Here is an 18,172-nt window from a genome sequence, read left to right as displayed (position 1 = left end):
TGTGTTGAATTTGTGATTCTTGACAGACACATTTTTATGAGTGCCTTCCAGTGTAGTACAGTCTGTTTGACAGCTTCTCTATCTGCAGTGAGTTTGCAAGGCAAGTCCTATGTCTGCATGCCAAACAATGCCGCTCACCCAGCAATGGGACGAAAAACCCGGGACTGGCTGGCAACACATCAATCACAGCTGCTGATAAAATCCCACGCAAAAATCTGAACTTGCCAAATATAACCCAATAATCAGATCCTCAAGGTCAGTTTATAGGTTTGGCACCAGAAAGCTGAAAATTTGGCCTACAGGCCAGAGCTAAAGATTTGCTAACTACTAAAGATTGATACTGACTGGAAGTGGTATTCAGGGGGCCTGTTTTCTGTTCTGCATTTTTTCCCATGAACTGTACTAAATGTAACCATACCGTGACTTAAAAACCGAGGTATGTACCGAACTGTGAATTTTGTGTACCGTTACGCCCCGAATGCTTTGTGTGTTTTTTGGAATGGACCCTTGCTTGTGGTTTTTCTTTTTTATAGCTATACCTTGGTTGATGCTTAATGCTTGTTTTTTTGCTACATATTATGATTAGGCATCTTGTACCCACTCTGTTTAACCACATGCTAAATTTCTGGCTCTTTATTCCTAGTTATACAATTAACTTAAACATGGTTATCAAGACCTTTGTCATTGATGTGGTTGCAGCTACTATGAGGTGGTTAGCCTGAGTTAGCTGTATGGAGGTGGTAGCTCAGTGGTTAAGGCATTGGGCTTTGGATCAGAAGATCACAGGTTCAAATCCCACCACCAAGCTGCCACTGCTGGGCCCTTGAGCAAAGCCATAAAACCCTCCCCTGCTCAGTTGTAAGTCCCTCTGTATAAGGGCGTCTGCCAAATGCCGCAAATGTAAATGTAAATGTATAGTGAATTGATATATCAAGGTGTACCAGAGGGTTGCGAGTTTAAATCCCTGCACCACCATGCTGTTACTGCTGGTCCTCTAAACACCCTCAACGGTTCAGGGTAAAAAATGGCTTAGGGCGTCTGCCAAGTTTCATAAAGGTGAATAAGGTTCTTTCAAGAGCATGCCACTTGAGTTTTCTGAGCTTCTTCTCTTTCCTGTAACATTTCATTTTCGCAATGTTTGACTTAATTGCCCCTTGATAGTGCCATGTAATATGATTTCTTGCTTGGACTTTGAGTTAAAATTTAGTTAAAAGGGTGAAGCTGAAGTAAATTTGTGACGGTCAGGAGAATTTCTGACAATTTAATGTAGAACGGGCTAAACCGGTAGCTGCACCGCAATTGGAGATCTGGATAGAGATGACCAAAATGTGTCTTTTTGCATTTTGACTCTAAAGGTAACAACTACTGTGTAGAGAATACAAAGATTAAAACTCTGCCTACATTAGATAAAAAAAAAATCCAACTAGAATTCAACTACAATTCAACTAGAAACTCCAGCTAGAATTCATCTAGATATTTAGCACTTATTTTTCATTTCCCAAATGTGTGTTTAGTCGGTTGTGGAAAAAAACGAAACAGTGTAAATGGAGTCACCAGCCCTTCATTAAGAGATGTTCACACTCATTTAAAGGTGGGCTGTGTTTGGTGACCAGCAAATTGGCTCACTCATTTTGCAAATAACTAAGATTTCAGGACGTTTCACACGGTGAGAAAATTGCTCGCTGCTTGTATCGACTCGGCTGCTGCTTAGCAAACAATGCAGTCTGCTGATGCCTGAAGTGAATTTTATTAATGCGTTCTGATTCCCGTGGAAATTAGCAGAAACCAGCGTCACTTCCATGTGCCTGTTACGTGAGCAGTGCCTGCAGTGTCTGAGAAATGTTTTGGGAACTGGTGTTAAAAATGTACATGTCTACGTTTCTTCAGAATCTTGGAATGTTTCCTGTTTTCAAGTTATGTTTTTGTTCCCAAGTGTGTACACAGAAGATCACATTGTCCCCCTTTAATGCCTACCTGCTAAAAACAGGTCATGTGATACATATACTATACCTCTGTAAGTGGTAGCGACGCAAAGGAATAGTCGCTAACTGGATGGCTTCTTGGCGGATGTGTTTGGTGTAGTCTCTAGTTACAGCATTGAGATGTGTATATTTACAGTTGAGGATGAGGTTTGGTGCAGTCAGTACCTTCAGAGTTGATCTACATGTGCATACAATCTCAAAAACGAAACCTAAACTTGCTGTAAAGGTAGTATTTTTTCTAGCACATCACGCTAGCAGCCAAAAGAGGGTTTTATCCTCAAAAATACCACAATGTAGTGGAATTGTGGAGTCAAAATGTGTTTATTATATAATGGTGTGCATGTCTTCTTCCTCTTTCAGCTGTTCGCATTAGGGGTCAATACAGCAGATCATCTGTCTCCATATCACTTTGTTCTTTACATCTGCCTCTTTAAAACCAAACAGCTGCATTCTTCCATCACATGATCCATAAACCTCCTTGTTGGTGTCTTCTTTACGTCCTGCATGGCAGCTCCATCCTAAGTATTCTTTTACAGATAAAATAATAATTTGCATTTAAATGGCAAAAATATATTTCAGAAAAGGAAATAATTAAATACTTTTACAATTTTTTTTTTGTAATTTTGGAAATGATTAACAATACACTTATAAATAGTATAAAAACATACTAATTTTAGGTTCGGAGTTATAGTTAAGTGGCGAGGTTTACGTTCGTAAGTCATTTTTTGTGTAAAATATAAACCTCAGCTTCTTTTTCTTTTTAAATCTGTCTGTTTTTTGTCTTTTCTTCTTTATTCTAACTATAATGGATGAAAACATGAGTCGAATTTAACAAAAACTATACAGTTTTGTTTTCCGTGGATAAGTAACTAATTTAGTCTTTTTCCACATTTGAGTATTTGGTACAAAAAAACTTGTTCAACAGTTTATGTGCAGTTCACATTTTAATAAAAATATAACATACGCATAAATAAAATGTACCCTGACTCCCCTTCCTTCAACTTAATCGCAGCCATAAATCATTCAACAAGACTTAAGGACCTTGAGTTTGCACTTCCTTTTCAATGCTTGTAATTTCTGCTTATGTTTGTCTTTCCAAACAGCTGGGCGAATTGTTTGTGAGCTTCGAGGAGAAGCCACAGGGGGCAGCGTCTCTCGCTCAGGTGCACAAGGCCGTCCTGCCTAACGGCACCACGGTGGCGGTCAAAGTGCAGCATCCAAAAGTTCAGGCTCAGAGCTCCAAGGACATCATGGTGATGGAGGTGAGGAGCGAGAAATGACTAATCCATCTTCTCTGTCACTGTCACACACTCACGAGCCGGAGTCGTATTCACCACACATTAGTGAATAATGAACCCCATTACTCACCTGTTGCTTTTTTATTTTGAGGCTGTTATGGAAAATAATCATTTAAGCAGTGACTGCACTGTTTCATCCATCTTACTGAACTCCTGATCACCTTGTTCAGTCATCTTTATGTAAATAATTGCATTATAAATGTAACCGATCACCTAATGTCACCAAGCTTCAGCTCGACCAGCTTCATCTCAACCAGCTTCACTCACCCAGCTTCGTCTCAACCAGCTTTACTTATCCAGCTTCTTCTCGACCAACTTCACTCACCAGCTTCATCTCAACCAGCTTCACTCACCCAGCTTCATCTCAACCAGCTTCACTCACCCAGCTTTATCTCAACCAGCTTCACCCACACAGCTTCATCTCAACCAGCTTCACTCACCCAGCTTTATCTTAACCAGCTTCACTCACCCAGCTTCATCTCAACCAGCTTCACTCACCCAGCTTCATCTCAACCAGCTTTACCCACACAGCTTCATCTCAACCAGCTTTACTCACCCAGCTTCATCTCAACCAGCTTCACTCACTTAGCTTTATCTCGACCAGCTTCAATTACCCAGCTTCATCTCAACCAGCTTCACTCACCTAGCATGTGTGTGTGTGTGTGTGTGTGTAGTTCCTTCTGCAGGCGGTTCATTGGCTCTTTCCAGACTTTGCATTCATGTGGCTGGTAGAAGAAGCAAAAAGGAACCTGCCTCTCGAGCTCGACTTCCTCAACGAAGGACGAAATGCTGAGAAAGTGTCTCACATGCTCAAGCACTTTGACTTTCTTAAGGTTCAGAAAACACACACACACACACACACACACACACACACACACACACACACACACACACACACACACACAAACACTACTAAAGACTAAAGCTTTGTTTAATTGGAGCAGATAGATTTTATAATACACATACCAACAAACCAACCAACCAATCAGTCAAAAATCTGATTCACTAAATTAGACTTATCAGTTCTGACCTGGTTGTTTTTGAAAATGTAAACCAAACAAAAACGAATTAAATTAGAAAATTACATGTTTTTAAATGTTACCTTATATTACATTCTAAAATATAAAGGCCAATCAGGTTCAAAGATGCAAATGTAGTGTAATCTAACTAACTGTTGTAACTACGCCATGAACAGAAAAATATATTTTTTCCTACTTAATTAATACTTTATTTCTTTCTAAGAATTTTTTTTTTATCATTTCTAAACATTATTATATTTAATATATTCAAATTTGTTGCTGATGGTTCATGAAATCACTTTCTTTTCCATTTAAATTTTTTTTTATTGTTTATGTGAGCAGTTTTTATTGACATTACCATCTAATTCGATTGATCAGATCCGGCTCAGTCTCATCCCAAGTCAAGTCTGGAGAATTGCAGTGTGTTTCCCCCATTAAAGCTGCTCGATACGTGCAGTCTAAACTCCAGCCTTTGTCGATTGGCTTGTGTAAAGAAAGCGCTCTGCCCTTCAATGACGCTTTTCCGAGGTCCTGTCCAACAGCCTCATTATTCATTTATACTTCCAGTCCAATTGAATCAAAAAATCAATAGTGTTTTGTTTAATCCACCCCTGTGGACGTGTCCTCTTCTTGACTCATTGCTTTAGTTTTTACTGTTGCTGTAAGCATAGAGTCTTTTCCCACTTTTCAGAATTCTAGCACTCTTTCATGTTTCCTGACGCATGACCCCGTCACCATAAACGGATCTCTTACTCCGGGCGATTCTGGGCTTTTTTCAGTTTTATATCAGTGTTAAATATTTCCTCTGTAGTAAACGTGTATTCGGGGGCCATGCTTTAACGTTCTCCGTGAGCCGGTGAATTAAACTCGGCTGTGTTTGACTTATCGAGTTCTCGTTGTAAGTGTAAGCGGTTGTTTGTGTTAAGCCTCTATTGTCAAGAGCACAAGGGAGATAATCCATCATAATAACTACCAAGTGCTCTTCCAGAGGCACGCTTTTTTCCTAATAAATTGCAGAGGTACATTAATGTCTCATTAAAAGTGTTTTTTTTCCCAGCGATCTCGAATGCTGGATTCTGATTGGTCAGAATTCGTTTTCTACAACAGCAACTAAATAAATGGCAGATTTATGTCAATGCATTTGTATTAATCCGTATATACGTACACTATAAAGACAAAAGTATTGGGATGCCTGACTTTTCCAGTCATGTGCTTCTTCCACAAAACCATCACCACAAACTGTTGTATATGTGACGTCTGTGGATGTTAGCATTACATTTTTCCTTCGTTAGAATGAGGAGGCTGTAAAGAAGCAGCCGAGAAATGGAGAGTCACTGTGAGGTTTGTAAAAGGAGATGAAGGTCAGACGAAGGTCATGCCGGTGTCGGCTGGAGTGATGTAAGAGCAGATCAGGGGTGTTAGCGCTGGACAGTAACTTCACAGGCTGATGATCACACCTCATCACACTGCTGACCTGCTCCACACGGGAACCCCCGACACACACACACACACACACACACACACACCGTCTTTACCACTAAATGCTTTCTTCCTCTTTCTTTCTCTTTTCCTTTATCTGTCTCACTCTCTTTCTCTCTTTCTTTCTCTTATTTTTTTCTCCTTTCTGTCTTAGAATTATTAGTAGTAGGAGGGACTATTTGTGCTAGTTCTAGAATAGGAGGAGGAATAGTAGTGGTTGTAACATGTAGCATGTAATTTTTTAATCAGTAGTGGTAGTAGTAGTATTAAGAGTAGTTTTAAAAGTAGTATTAGTAGTAGGAGTAGTTTTAGAAGCAGTAGTAGTAGGAGTAGTTTTAGAAGTAGTATTAGTGGAAGGAGTAGTTTTAGAAGCAGTAGTAGTATGAGTAGTTTTAGAAGTAGTAGTAGGAGTAGTTTCAAAAGTAGTATTAGTAGTAGTAGTTTTAAAAGCAGTAGTAGGAGTAGTTTTAGAAGTAGTATTAGTGGAAGGAGTAGTTTTAGAAGCAGAAGTAGTAGGAGTACTTTTCTTTTCTGCTCCAGGACAATTCAAACATTGAATGAAATGTACTTTCCTGAAAATCTGAAGCTCCCATAGGACAAGTTTAGAAGTACTTTTAAATGCTCATTCACTGAAACTTTCACCTTCTGGGGTCATGCAGGACTTTTTAGTCAGTAATCTGTCAATAGTCTTAAGAATGATTTGGTGTAGAGGTTTAAGGTAAATTGCAGTGCAACAAAGACCTAAATAGACATTAATATGTGCATAGATTTACATTTCAGTTAGTATTATCTGTTACTTTGTCTGGATTATAAACAAGTATTTAAAAACCACTTAATTAATCTGTCAGTCACATCAGTGTGATCAGAGGCAGGAATTCTGAAATAGATCTGCAGTATAAATTCGAGTCTTGGTGCTTCCTTGAACTGGGTTATTTTCCCAAAGGTCCTGATCAGTCAGTGTCCTTTTTTTCCTGTTTCAGGTGCCAAAGATCCACTGGGACCTTTCAACCAAGCGTGTCCTGATCATGGACTTCGTTGAGGGAGGGCAGGTGAACGATCGCGAGTACATGGCGAAGCACGGAGTAGACGTCAACGAGGTGAGGGAGCTTTGCTTATCACGAAAAAACCCTTCGGGCCTCTGCGTGAACGTTTCTAATTGCTTCCTGTCCCACTGTGCCAGCGCTAGCGTGCATTTTAAAGAGTGAAAAGCGCTCATGAATATTAACAAACGAGTGTTATGTTAAACAATGTGAAAAGCTGAGATTTCTCCTTTTACTTTTAAATTTAAAGTATAAAATTAGTTAAAAATTTATTTCTGATTCACAGGCGGCTATATAGGTTCAAAAGCAATAAGTATTGGTGAAAGTTCCTTGTATTCAGAGTCGGGTTACGCGGCTGCTAAAGCCAAGCCACTCCTTTCAAATGGATATCATTTGCCTCAAGCATCAAGTTTTTCCGATTTTCCAGAGCGTATTGTGTTTAAGCCTGGAAAAAAATACGGGAAAAAAAAATACGAACTGAAAAACAACGGAAATGGTGTTTTATTTTCCAATCAAATAGAACACATTATAGGGACTGTAATGTTGTGTGCTTATTTCATCATCATCTGGCAGGTGTTTCAGCCTCCTGCATTAATCAGTCGATTGTTTTTAAACATTTCCCACCCGATTCATTGCAGAAAAGAGTGGAGGGGATCATGAGGGGATTTTCCGTCCATGATTTTATTACTTTGATCATAAAGACTTTTAAACACTATTATAAAATCGCAGGAATCAATGAATTCCTAGTCGGCTGTAGAATTTAGCAGTGGATTGGTGGAAGGTTTAGGAGGCTTTCAGTATGCAAGATTTTCAAGAGCGTACTGTCTTTAAACCTGAAAAATCTGGAATAGAAAATATGGACTGAAAAAATGGAAATGGTGTTTAATAATTCAATGAAATTTAATAAAATACAATATCAAAGCAAGCGGTAAGGTATATACCTGCCGTATTAATGTGAAGATTTATACCTTACTGTATATGTAAATAATGTAAATGTCGCCAGATTAATAAAATGATGACCATGCTTATTATTCTGCATCTGATAGAATAGCACTTGATCCAGCACACGTTAATATTTAGCGCTTTTTAATATAGCACCCATGCAGATTTTTTCCTCTCTTTTATCTTGAAGCATTATTAAGTGGATCTGAGAGGAAATAGTATAAAGAATGACACACAAAAAAAGCAATAGGTTTTAATATCTACAGCTGATAATGCAAGAAGACGCTCACAACTAACGTGAATCTAAAGAACCCGGCGAATGTTGCTCACATCGATCCACGAAGTACGCTCCGAGCGTAGCGCGCGACACGTGGCGTAAAACATAACTGCATTACGCTGTGCGTTAATTATTGCACAGCTCCGAAAAATACAAAGCGAAACACTTCCTCACATGGACGCGCTGCTTACGTTACAAATTTCCCCCTGAATGCACAATTAATCAGTGAAACAGAATGAGGAATGAGTCTGGTGTTGTTTATGAATGCACACCCCAGGTTCTGTTTCTTTACTCCACATAAACCAAACAAACCAGCCATGATTTTAAACAAAGAACAAGCAAACACTAGTGTAAATATGTACTGGCTTTATAAGGACTGTAATGTAATGCGGTCATTTCATCATCACATAAGAGGTCTTTCAGCCTCCTGCATTCATTAGTCGATTGTTTCTAAACACTTCCCATTCGATTGAGTGGAGGTAATTGAGGTGAATTTTCGTTTTTACTTTGATCACATAAATATATAAAGCGCACCCATATATAATTTGACAAAGATTTTTATTTTGAACATATAAGCCGCAGGTGTCTACATTGAAACTAATAAACTTTACACAGGCTTTAACGAAAGACTGTTACACGGTGTAACGGGTGAAATATGTTGTGGCTCCTTTAAGAGCATAGCGGTATTTTGGGAATAACCTGCCGCCACATTTTTCCGGTATTACTGCATGTGTGCAAGACCGAGGAATATGTCCTTATTATTTTCTGATGCTCATTTCTAAGTTTCTTTGACTAACCCGTAATGCTGTTGCCAAGAAAAATAAAAAAGCACGAGTTTTGAAAACCTGTCTGTGCTTATATGATTTCTGTTGTAACTGGAGTTAGCGAGCTCTCCCTTCACCCAGACTCAACGCGTTACAACGGCTTGTATCTAAACAGTAGCCTACCAAGAAAGTCATTGTTCACTGTCTTCCTCCTTCCTTTCACAACTATTTCTCTCGGGAGTTTTTCTTTTGGCATCGTCGTGCGTTTAAAAAAAACTTTTTTTCTCCCGATGCCGTGCAGCTCAGAACACAGGTGATGTGCGTTTTTTCGTTTCCGTTCGGAAATTTCATTGGTCTAATGTTATGGGGTTCAGTTTTTTTGGCTTGAAGTTTGTGAAACCGGGAAAAACCCAGGAAAAATTCTTAAATAAGCCGCTTCGTTGTTTAAGGTGCGGGGTTCAAAACGTGGGGAAAAAAGTAGCGGCTTGTAGTCCGAAAAATACGGTACATTTTTATTGATTAATACTTTTGATATTTGAGCCAATTAAAAAAACATTTTAATGACTTTTTATCATAACCGGATTCATATTTAAGCTGTGAATTTGTACTTTACTCAGGAATGGTGTACTTCAGCCACCTCTGGGAAACGAAGCAAAATTTCCAAAAATATTCAGACCGTAGTATAATTATTTATTTACTCTCACTCTGTAAGTGGACACTCTCCAGTGTTCTGTATTGTTGAAAGATTGAAAGATTTATGATCAAACTCTTGATGTCACCCAAATGAGGATGGGTTCCCCTTTTGAGTCTGGTTCCTCTCAAGGTTTCTTCCTCATTACATCTAAGGGAGTTTTTCCTTGCCACAGTCACCACGGCTGCTCATCAGGGATAAATACACACCGTTCACCTTGATGTTGATTTCTGTAAAGCTGCTTTGAGACAATGTCTGTTGTGAAAAGTGCTATAGAAATAAACTTGACTTGACTTGACTTGACTTGACTCTGCTAAGCTACAATTTGTCAAAAATTGTCGAAATGGTAAGTAGATTGGGAAGAGAGACGTGCAGGCGTTTAGACGTCCTCTGAAAGCCCAGGATTAGTAAATGGAATCTCCCGCTTTTGTGTGACTCCCCCTGCTGTTATATTTAATCAGGCCTGATTTGTCGGTTGGAAATTAATATGCACACACTGCATGTGGGTTTGTTTAAACAGCAACCTTTCCTTATCGTTGACCATGCAGGCATCAGCGGACGTGAGGGACAGGTAAATACAGGACCGAGCTCGGGCCACGAGTCACAGAGGCATTACAATAAAGCCGACATGCAAACGAGAGGGTACACGCACACCAAGCACGTCTCTCAGATAGTTTATTTCTGTAGGTTCCCATAAACATACACTCAATACATTCACTTGTTTATGCATATACTCATATCTACACATATTCATATACATAAGGAAGAAACACTTGTTGTTCCATTACAGGAAATCAATCAACAGCAGAGTGGTGTAATAAAGTAAAAAGAAATATTTCACCATGAAGTTAATTTGTTTTTATTGTGAAACATTATTACTTTACCTTACTAACAATACAACCCCCCGCCCCTTTCTAATACCTTACATTCACTTAACTTACAATACCTGCCTGTACCTTTACCTAACCTTCCTTTACCTTACTATACCATAAACCACCTTACCTTACTTTACCTCACATTACCTCACATTACCATACCTTTCCTCACCTTACATCACATTACCTTACTGCATCTTACCTCACTTTACATTAACTTACCGTACCTCACTTTACATTAACTCAGCTTACTTTACCTTACAATACTATACCATAACTTACATCAATGTACCTTACATTACCTTACATTAACTTACCCTTCATTACCTTACATTACATTTCCTTACTATACTATACCATAACTTACATCAATGTATCTTACATTACCTTACCTTTCCTCATTTTACCTTACATTACCTTACATTACCTTACTGCATCTTACCTTACTTTACATTACCTTACCTTTCCTTACCTTACCTCACATTACCTTACCTTTTCTCACCTTACCTCACATCACCTTACCTTGCATTAATTTACCGTACCTCACTTTACATTAACTCAGCTTACCTTACCTAAGCTTAGCTTACTATACCATAACTTACATCAATGTACCTTACATTACCTTACCTTAACTTACCCTACATTACCTTACCTTACCTCAACTTACCTTAACTTACCTTACCTTACCTTACCTTGCCTTACCTTACCCTACCTTACTCTACATTACCTTACCTTACCTTACTCTACATTACCCTTCCTTACCTTACCCTACATTACCTTACCTTACCTCAACTTACCTTAACTTACCTTACCTTACCTTACCTTGCCTTACCTTACCTTACCTTACTCTACACACCTTACCTTACCTTACCTTACTCTACTTTACCTTACCTTGCCTTACCTTACTCTACATTACATTACCTTACCTTACCTTACCTTACCTTACTCTACACACCTTACCTTACCCTACATTACCTTACCCACCTTACCTTGCCTTACCTTACCCTACATTACCTTACCTTACCTCAACTTACCTTAACTTACCTTACCCACCTTACCTTGCCTTACCTTACCTTACCTTACTCTACATTACCTTAACTTAACTTACTCTACATTACCTTACCTTGCCTTACCTTACCTTACTCTACATTACCTTACCTTACCTTGCCTTACCTTACTCTACATTACCTTACCTTACCCTACCTTACCTTACTTACCTTACCTTACTCTACACACCTTACCTTACCCACCTTACCTTACCTTACCTTACCTTACTCTACATTACCCACCTTACCTTGCCTTACCTTACCTTACCTTACCTTACTCTACATTACCTTACCTTACATTACCTTACATTACATTACATTACTTCACCTTACCTTACTATACCATAACTTACCTCACCTTATCTTACCTTGTCTTAACTTACCTTGCCTTACCTTACCTTACTCTACATTACATTACATTACCTTACCTTACATTACATCACCTTACTTTACTATACCATAACACCTCACCTCACCTTACCTTGCCTTAACTTACCTTACCTTACCTTACCTCACCTTACCTTACTATACCATAACTTACATCAGTGTACCTTACATTACCTCGACCTTACCATACCTTATCTTACCTTACCTTAACTTACTCTAACTTACCTAACATTGCTTTATGCTACCTCACAATACCTTACCTTACAATATGATACCTTGCGTCACTTTCCTTTACTTTATCCTACCTCAAAATGATACACCGAACTGATTGTGAATGATGTTGTTATGGCTGTTGTTTTGTGGACTGCTGTTGTTGTAGTTGTAGAAGCTTCTGTTAGTGCTGTTGTTATGGTTGTTGTTATTTATGACTACTGTGGTTGTGGCTGTTATTGTTGAATGCGTATAAAGCTTTGATTATAGGAACTGAATCAGCACCTTGACGAGAACAGTGCTGCAGTGTAAAGGTGTGTAACTCCACCCCCTCCGTCCCACAGTAAGAGAAAATATTAGAAACTGTACGACATGAACCTCAGCTGCATTTTAAATAATAAAGACAAAGCCGTTTTGATCATCATCAGTGTCCAGCATGTCCTGTGTGACCTTTAGCACACTCTGTGCAGGTCTCATTAGTAATGTCCAGCGCATTCAGTGCAGTAAATAAAGGGAACAGTGTAGCCGTGAGCGTGATCAGGCCTGGAGAGCGGCTCGGGCATTAGCCAATGATCAGCAGAGTTATTAGACAGCTGATGAGATAGATATGGAACCTAATACATGACTGAGTCCTCCTTTGGAAATGGATAGAATTATTAAGCGACTGTGGCGTCTCGGAGCCGCCGCGTGGGAGCTGCCGTGTAAGTAATCAAAAGATTGATGATGGCCGAAATAGACTTTTCTCTTTGCCTCAGCATCGTGCTCCGAATGTGTGAGTGGGTGGGGTTTTTCATCTAGTCCAGAAAAAAACTTGTGCAAATTGAATAAAAAAACTTCAATACATTTTTTTTTGTTTATTATTATTTAGTAATGAACAATTTGTTGGTTGTTGGTGTTGTTACTGTTGTTGTTGACTTCCTTTTTGTCAATGTTGGTTTTGTCGTTGTTGGTGTTGTTACTGTTGTTGATGGTGTTGGTGTTCTTAAATTGTTGTTGTTGTTTATGTTGATGTTGTTATGGCTGTTGGTGTTGTTTGATGTTGTTATTGTTGATGTTGATTTTGTTCTTGTTGTTGCTGTTATTGTTGTTGATATTTTGGTTGTTGGTGTTTTTTGATCATGTTGATGTTGTTGTTGTTGATGTTATTGATGCTGTTGTCAATGTAAATTTTTTATTGTTACTGTTGTTGTTGTTTATATTATTGTTCTTGATGCTGTTCTTGTGGACGTTGCTGTTGTTGTTGATGGTGTTGGTGTTGTTTGTTCTTGTTCTTGTTGTTCTTCTTCACTAATAAATTTGCTGGAGAGACTCGTGAGTGCAAAAGTTTGCACGCTCTCAGGGCCAATGTGGATTTGTAGCATGAGGATATAGCATTTTATACCTATATCATTTAAATATTAAATATGTTTACAGATATTCTGTTAGTTCCACAAGTAACGATGATGGTGAAATAGCACGTCCCTGGGCATGTTTTATTCTGGTAATGGTTACATGGGATACATTACAGTATATTGCATTATTTTCTGAAGTAACAGCTTTTACAGGGAGTTGTTTTCTGGAAGTTTTCTATAAGGAGATATTAATAAACCATTGATGTAAGGGGTCTTCAGTGTGAGTGTTTTGTAACTGTCTTTTAACTTTATTTATAAAATATATGGTTTTTTTTAGATATTTTTTGTCCTCTATATAAATTCTAATAAATAATAATAATAATAATAATAATTGAGGTTTTATAAATTGAGTGCTCAGTGTTTAAAATAGCCCTGCATTAAATCTTTCCAGCTTATATATTAAATGAATTCATCCTTAAACTTGAGATTTTACAGCTGTCCTTGTCTCTGACCGACTCCCCGACTCTAAACTTCACCACGCTGCGTTCTGCTTGTAAACTTCCCTATGCATTGTTGTGACCAGGAAAATTAATCTGCAGTAATAGCCTCAGCTGGGAGGTCACGCAGGGCGAGCCACACACACACACACACACACACACACACACACACACACACACACACACAGTAACGACTCTCAGTGTGGTGTACAGGTGTGATGCGCCAGTGCATAAGCGCCACATGGTATGTGTTCGGTGTCACACACTCGGAGGATGATTCATGTACATGAGAGAGAATGATGTTAAACTCCCACAGAGATGTTTTTAATTCAGTCTTTCCCTCTTTCCTTTCTGCTTTTATCTTTCTTTCTCTTTTTTTTTCTCTCACCTGACCTAGCACGAGAGACCTAGCAGTGCAACCCACCGTGAAAAGCACATGGAAACACACCTTTGGTAATATTTTGATGTGTGTGATTAAAAAAAAGGCTTTAATTCGTCCTTATTGACATTTTCATTGGAAAACAAGTTTAATGTTTCAGAATGATTATTATTATTATTATTATTATTATTATTATTATTATTATTATTTTTATTATTATTATTAGGGTTGAATTAATAGATCATTAAATTATTATTTTCATTTTATTAGATTTTTTGCTGCATCGCTGTTATTGATATATGTGTATGTTCAGTGCTTAAAAAACAATATCCTGGATTGAATATTTATTAATTTACATTCTTACTTATTAATTAAATTCTAAAAAAAAAGAACCTGATGCGAAAGGTCATTAATAATTAGAAAAAAAACACTATTTATTTATTTATTTATTTATTTATTTATTTATTTATTAAAAACAATCCAGTTGAAAGAAAAAAAAAAAAAAACGTAACAAAAAATGAATAACGTCAAAGCACAAGGCGAACCATTTTTATACGAAAACGGAATATTGGTGCTCGATATTTCAATGCGTCCCTCCAAGCATCACAATTCCATTTTTCCTCTCACTGCTCTTCCCTCCTGCAGCTTTTACTCAAAGCACACGCAAAATCTCATTTGCATGATGTCGTGATGTTTTTTTTTCCCCAGTATATTTAACTGCATGCGCAATTTATCACAAGAGTCTCTGTGAAACTCCAGAGCCTGGGAGGATCTGCGGTGTAGTAAGACACGTCCTCGTTCTTCACTGCGTGACGACGGAGATACACGTGACGGCGCGGAATAGATCGTCGGTTAGGGAAACGCTGCTCGTTGCTCTCGTACACAACGCCACCCAGACGAGTGTTTTGGCCTCGCTGAATGACAAATGGAATAGATGTAATTAATTGCCATTAGGAAAAGGCAGGCGTCTCTTTGAGATAATTTGTTTGCGGTGTGTGTCGGCGGCTCGCGATGCCGAGCTCTGATTAATGGGAAGCGTGGCTGCAGCTGGCCTGGACCTGTTGTTTTACATTAGCGGCGATGCGGTTTCGTAAAGATATTCGGTATTCTACATGTATTCATTCTTGCTGCTTTTCCCAATGAGTCAATAATAGAGTAGAATTATTTTTATTATAATATTTTTTTTGCTTTAGCTCTGAGGTGTTAGGACGGGTCACTCCTGGTGCCTAGCGCTTGTCACAAAGGTTCGCAGTTGTCAGTATTTGGGTCAAACAGAGCCATCCTAACAGGAAATCCCATCTGACAAGCGCAACCGAGGTGAGATATTAGAGGAGACAGCTTGCCTGAGACGGCATGACATGCAGACAGATTGAAACAAACACTCCACAGAGTGCCTGAAACTCAGCGCAGGCCATTAACACAGCTCCGTCTTTTAAACGATAGGCATCGCCATACTTCACGTATCGAAGCGTAACGATACGATATGCAGTCTGAGGTGTAGTGATACGCAAGTGGATACAATAATATGCGCAATAAAAGGATTCCCGTCTCGAAACATTATAAATTGCGGTTTATAGAGATACGATACGAACGTAGACGATCGTGTTACGATACCACGTGCATTTTGATACCTGGTACATTTATGGGTTTTGATATAATCTCTATTAATACACTGGTGTGTAATGATGCAATACGCATCCCTGTAGTTTACTGACAATTCGATCTGTAGTTCGATAAGTTGAGATGGTACGATTTTTCAATCTAAAGATGACCATTGCAGTACGACAAAATTGTAAAAGTGTTTGAACTATTTTTGTATGCCACAAACCGGCGCTCGTCCACGCTCTCCTGCCACGTAAAGTCAAGTCAAGATGCTTTTATTGTCATTTCAACTATATATAGCTGACACAGCGAAATGAGATTTTTACGGTTTTACGGTTGAGGTTTTACGGTTTTACGGTTGAGATTTTTTGAATTTTACGTTTTAATTTGCGTTTTTGCTAAATTATTTACAGAACATAAATGCAGTGTACTATATTATTAACAAATTACAGTATACTACCCCGTACTAATCACCATTCTTTAAGACTCCTGGGAAGGCTAGGCCATGTCTCAACTTACCATATTACCAGGTTATGATTCGGTCATGGGAACGCATGTCCATTGTAAGTCAGGACCACGGCTATGATACTTAATATACAACCCCTTTATATACAACCCCTTTAAACATCTTATATTTTTTTTGGGGGGGTGTAACCCTACAGCACATCTCTTAATTGATCCATTATCTGGATGCAAGCATACAATGTACTCAGTATCTATCAGGGTGTACCAATAGGTGTATCATATTACACTGATTATGTATGCGATCTCTTGATTTGATAGATCAACAGACAAGACGAACCTAATAACGTATCTTATGTGTCATTTTGCAAGGTGTGATAAACTTTGCCACCTAATCAGGTCCAAACTCTGGCCTCGAATACGGTACCATCATTTCAGCATATTGTGCGGGTCATATAGATGATGTCCATGATAGAGATTTGTAAATCCAGCTAAACGTGGATCAGAGAGTCTGATTTGACTGCGACAGGCCAGAATCTGATGAAAAGCCATCGTGTGGGTGGAGATGGAGAATCCACAGTGACCCGCACGCCCGTATCTCCTGCGCAGATCTGCCACTTCAGCCGCTCGCTTGCCAGCCTTGGAGCTTCGCCTGATTAGATTTAGTGTCAAGCTCCGGTAAAAGCCTTTCTCTTCGCCGTGCCCGGTATCGATCAGCCCGCAAACCGGCCAGATTACGACAGGAAGGCTCAAATAAATCTACTTTTTTTTCGGGATGGAAGCAGTTAAAGCCCATGACAGTGACTTTATACTGTGTGTAAATAATCACATAAGCCTTTCACATAGAATCTCACCGACACAGCCGGGGGACCTGAAACCTTTCTGTGTGGGAATTTCGGAAAAGCAACTGTTTATCCCAAGTGACAGGTGCTTCCTGATTACAGCTTAGTAAAAGAGGGAAAAAACATCTTCCTCACAGAGCAAAGCTCAAACTGGATAAAGCGTCAGTTTGGTTACAAAGCTGAGGATCCAAGCTAAATATTTAGGGGGCCAAGCACCGAAAATATCTAGGCACCTTCTTGTTATTCATCCTTTTTTTCTTCTTCTTCCTCATCTTGTTTAGTTTCTGTCTAAGATGTCTGTTGTCTGGTAAAAAAAACACACTGATTTGAGGAGTAACATCTTGACCAAATTTAGACCTGCAAACTTAGCACCATTATGGTGTCCTAATGCACATATTTTATGTGTGTGCAAACTGTAAACTCCAGGATTCCCTGTGTCGAGATGAGTTCAACTTATAAATTCCTGCCATCTTGGATTTTTATTTGGCTACTTTTCCTGCAGTTTTTGTTTAATTCTCCAAATTTTGTCCAAATGCCTTAGTTATCAGAAGAATTTCACATAACCCAAACACTTTTCCCCAAACTGGCCTGCAAATCTCACAGCAAAGCTGGCAAATGTGGAAGTATCACGAGGCTGAATCTCAGCAATGAACCAATCCAGGGATGGGCAACCGGTGGGCCGCGTTTCAGATACAACCTACAGTATCTTAAAAAAAACGGCCTGCAGGACCATGTCAGTCTGATCGCTGAAAAATGAAAAGACTGCTTTCATAATATGATGTAAATTTTTTTAACCAAAGAGGGCGCTAGTTTCTGCCAGTCACCATTGTAATTTAAACATAGTAGGATATGGGTGCTATTGAGAACGTTCACGAAAATGAGTAGAAAGAAAAATTGACATTAAAAAACGTGTTGAAGCAGAAAAAAGAATCTCATACAGGTTTGGAACAACATAGAAATGTATGAGTAAATGATGACAGTTGTTTTGGATATATAAACTGTTTTATATAGCACTTATAACTGTTCTTTGAGGGTAGTTTAAGAGTTTT

At 38.7% G+C, this 18,172-nt stretch overlaps 1 protein-coding gene across 1 annotated transcript in view; it reads left to right on the top strand.

Annotated features, from left to right (window-relative positions):
- adck1 (aarF domain containing kinase 1) overlaps window positions 1-18,172 on the top strand; it is a 99,941-nt gene that overhangs the window by 51,308 nt on the left and 30,461 nt on the right. Inside the window, 3 exon segments of the mRNA XM_046855764.1 lie at window positions 3,086-3,244; window positions 3,955-4,113; window positions 6,759-6,875. Coding sequence (XP_046711720.1) covers window positions 3,086-3,244; window positions 3,955-4,113; window positions 6,759-6,875 — 435 coding nt within the window.

The sequence above is a fragment of the Silurus meridionalis genome, chromosome 8 (assembly GCF_014805685.1).
Source record: "Silurus meridionalis isolate SWU-2019-XX chromosome 8, ASM1480568v1, whole genome shotgun sequence".
NCBI classification, from domain to species: domain Eukaryota; kingdom Metazoa; phylum Chordata; class Actinopteri; order Siluriformes; family Siluridae; genus Silurus; species Silurus meridionalis.
The sequence above is the reverse complement of the archived record's forward strand: the minus strand, read 5'-3'. Positions and strand labels throughout refer to the sequence as shown.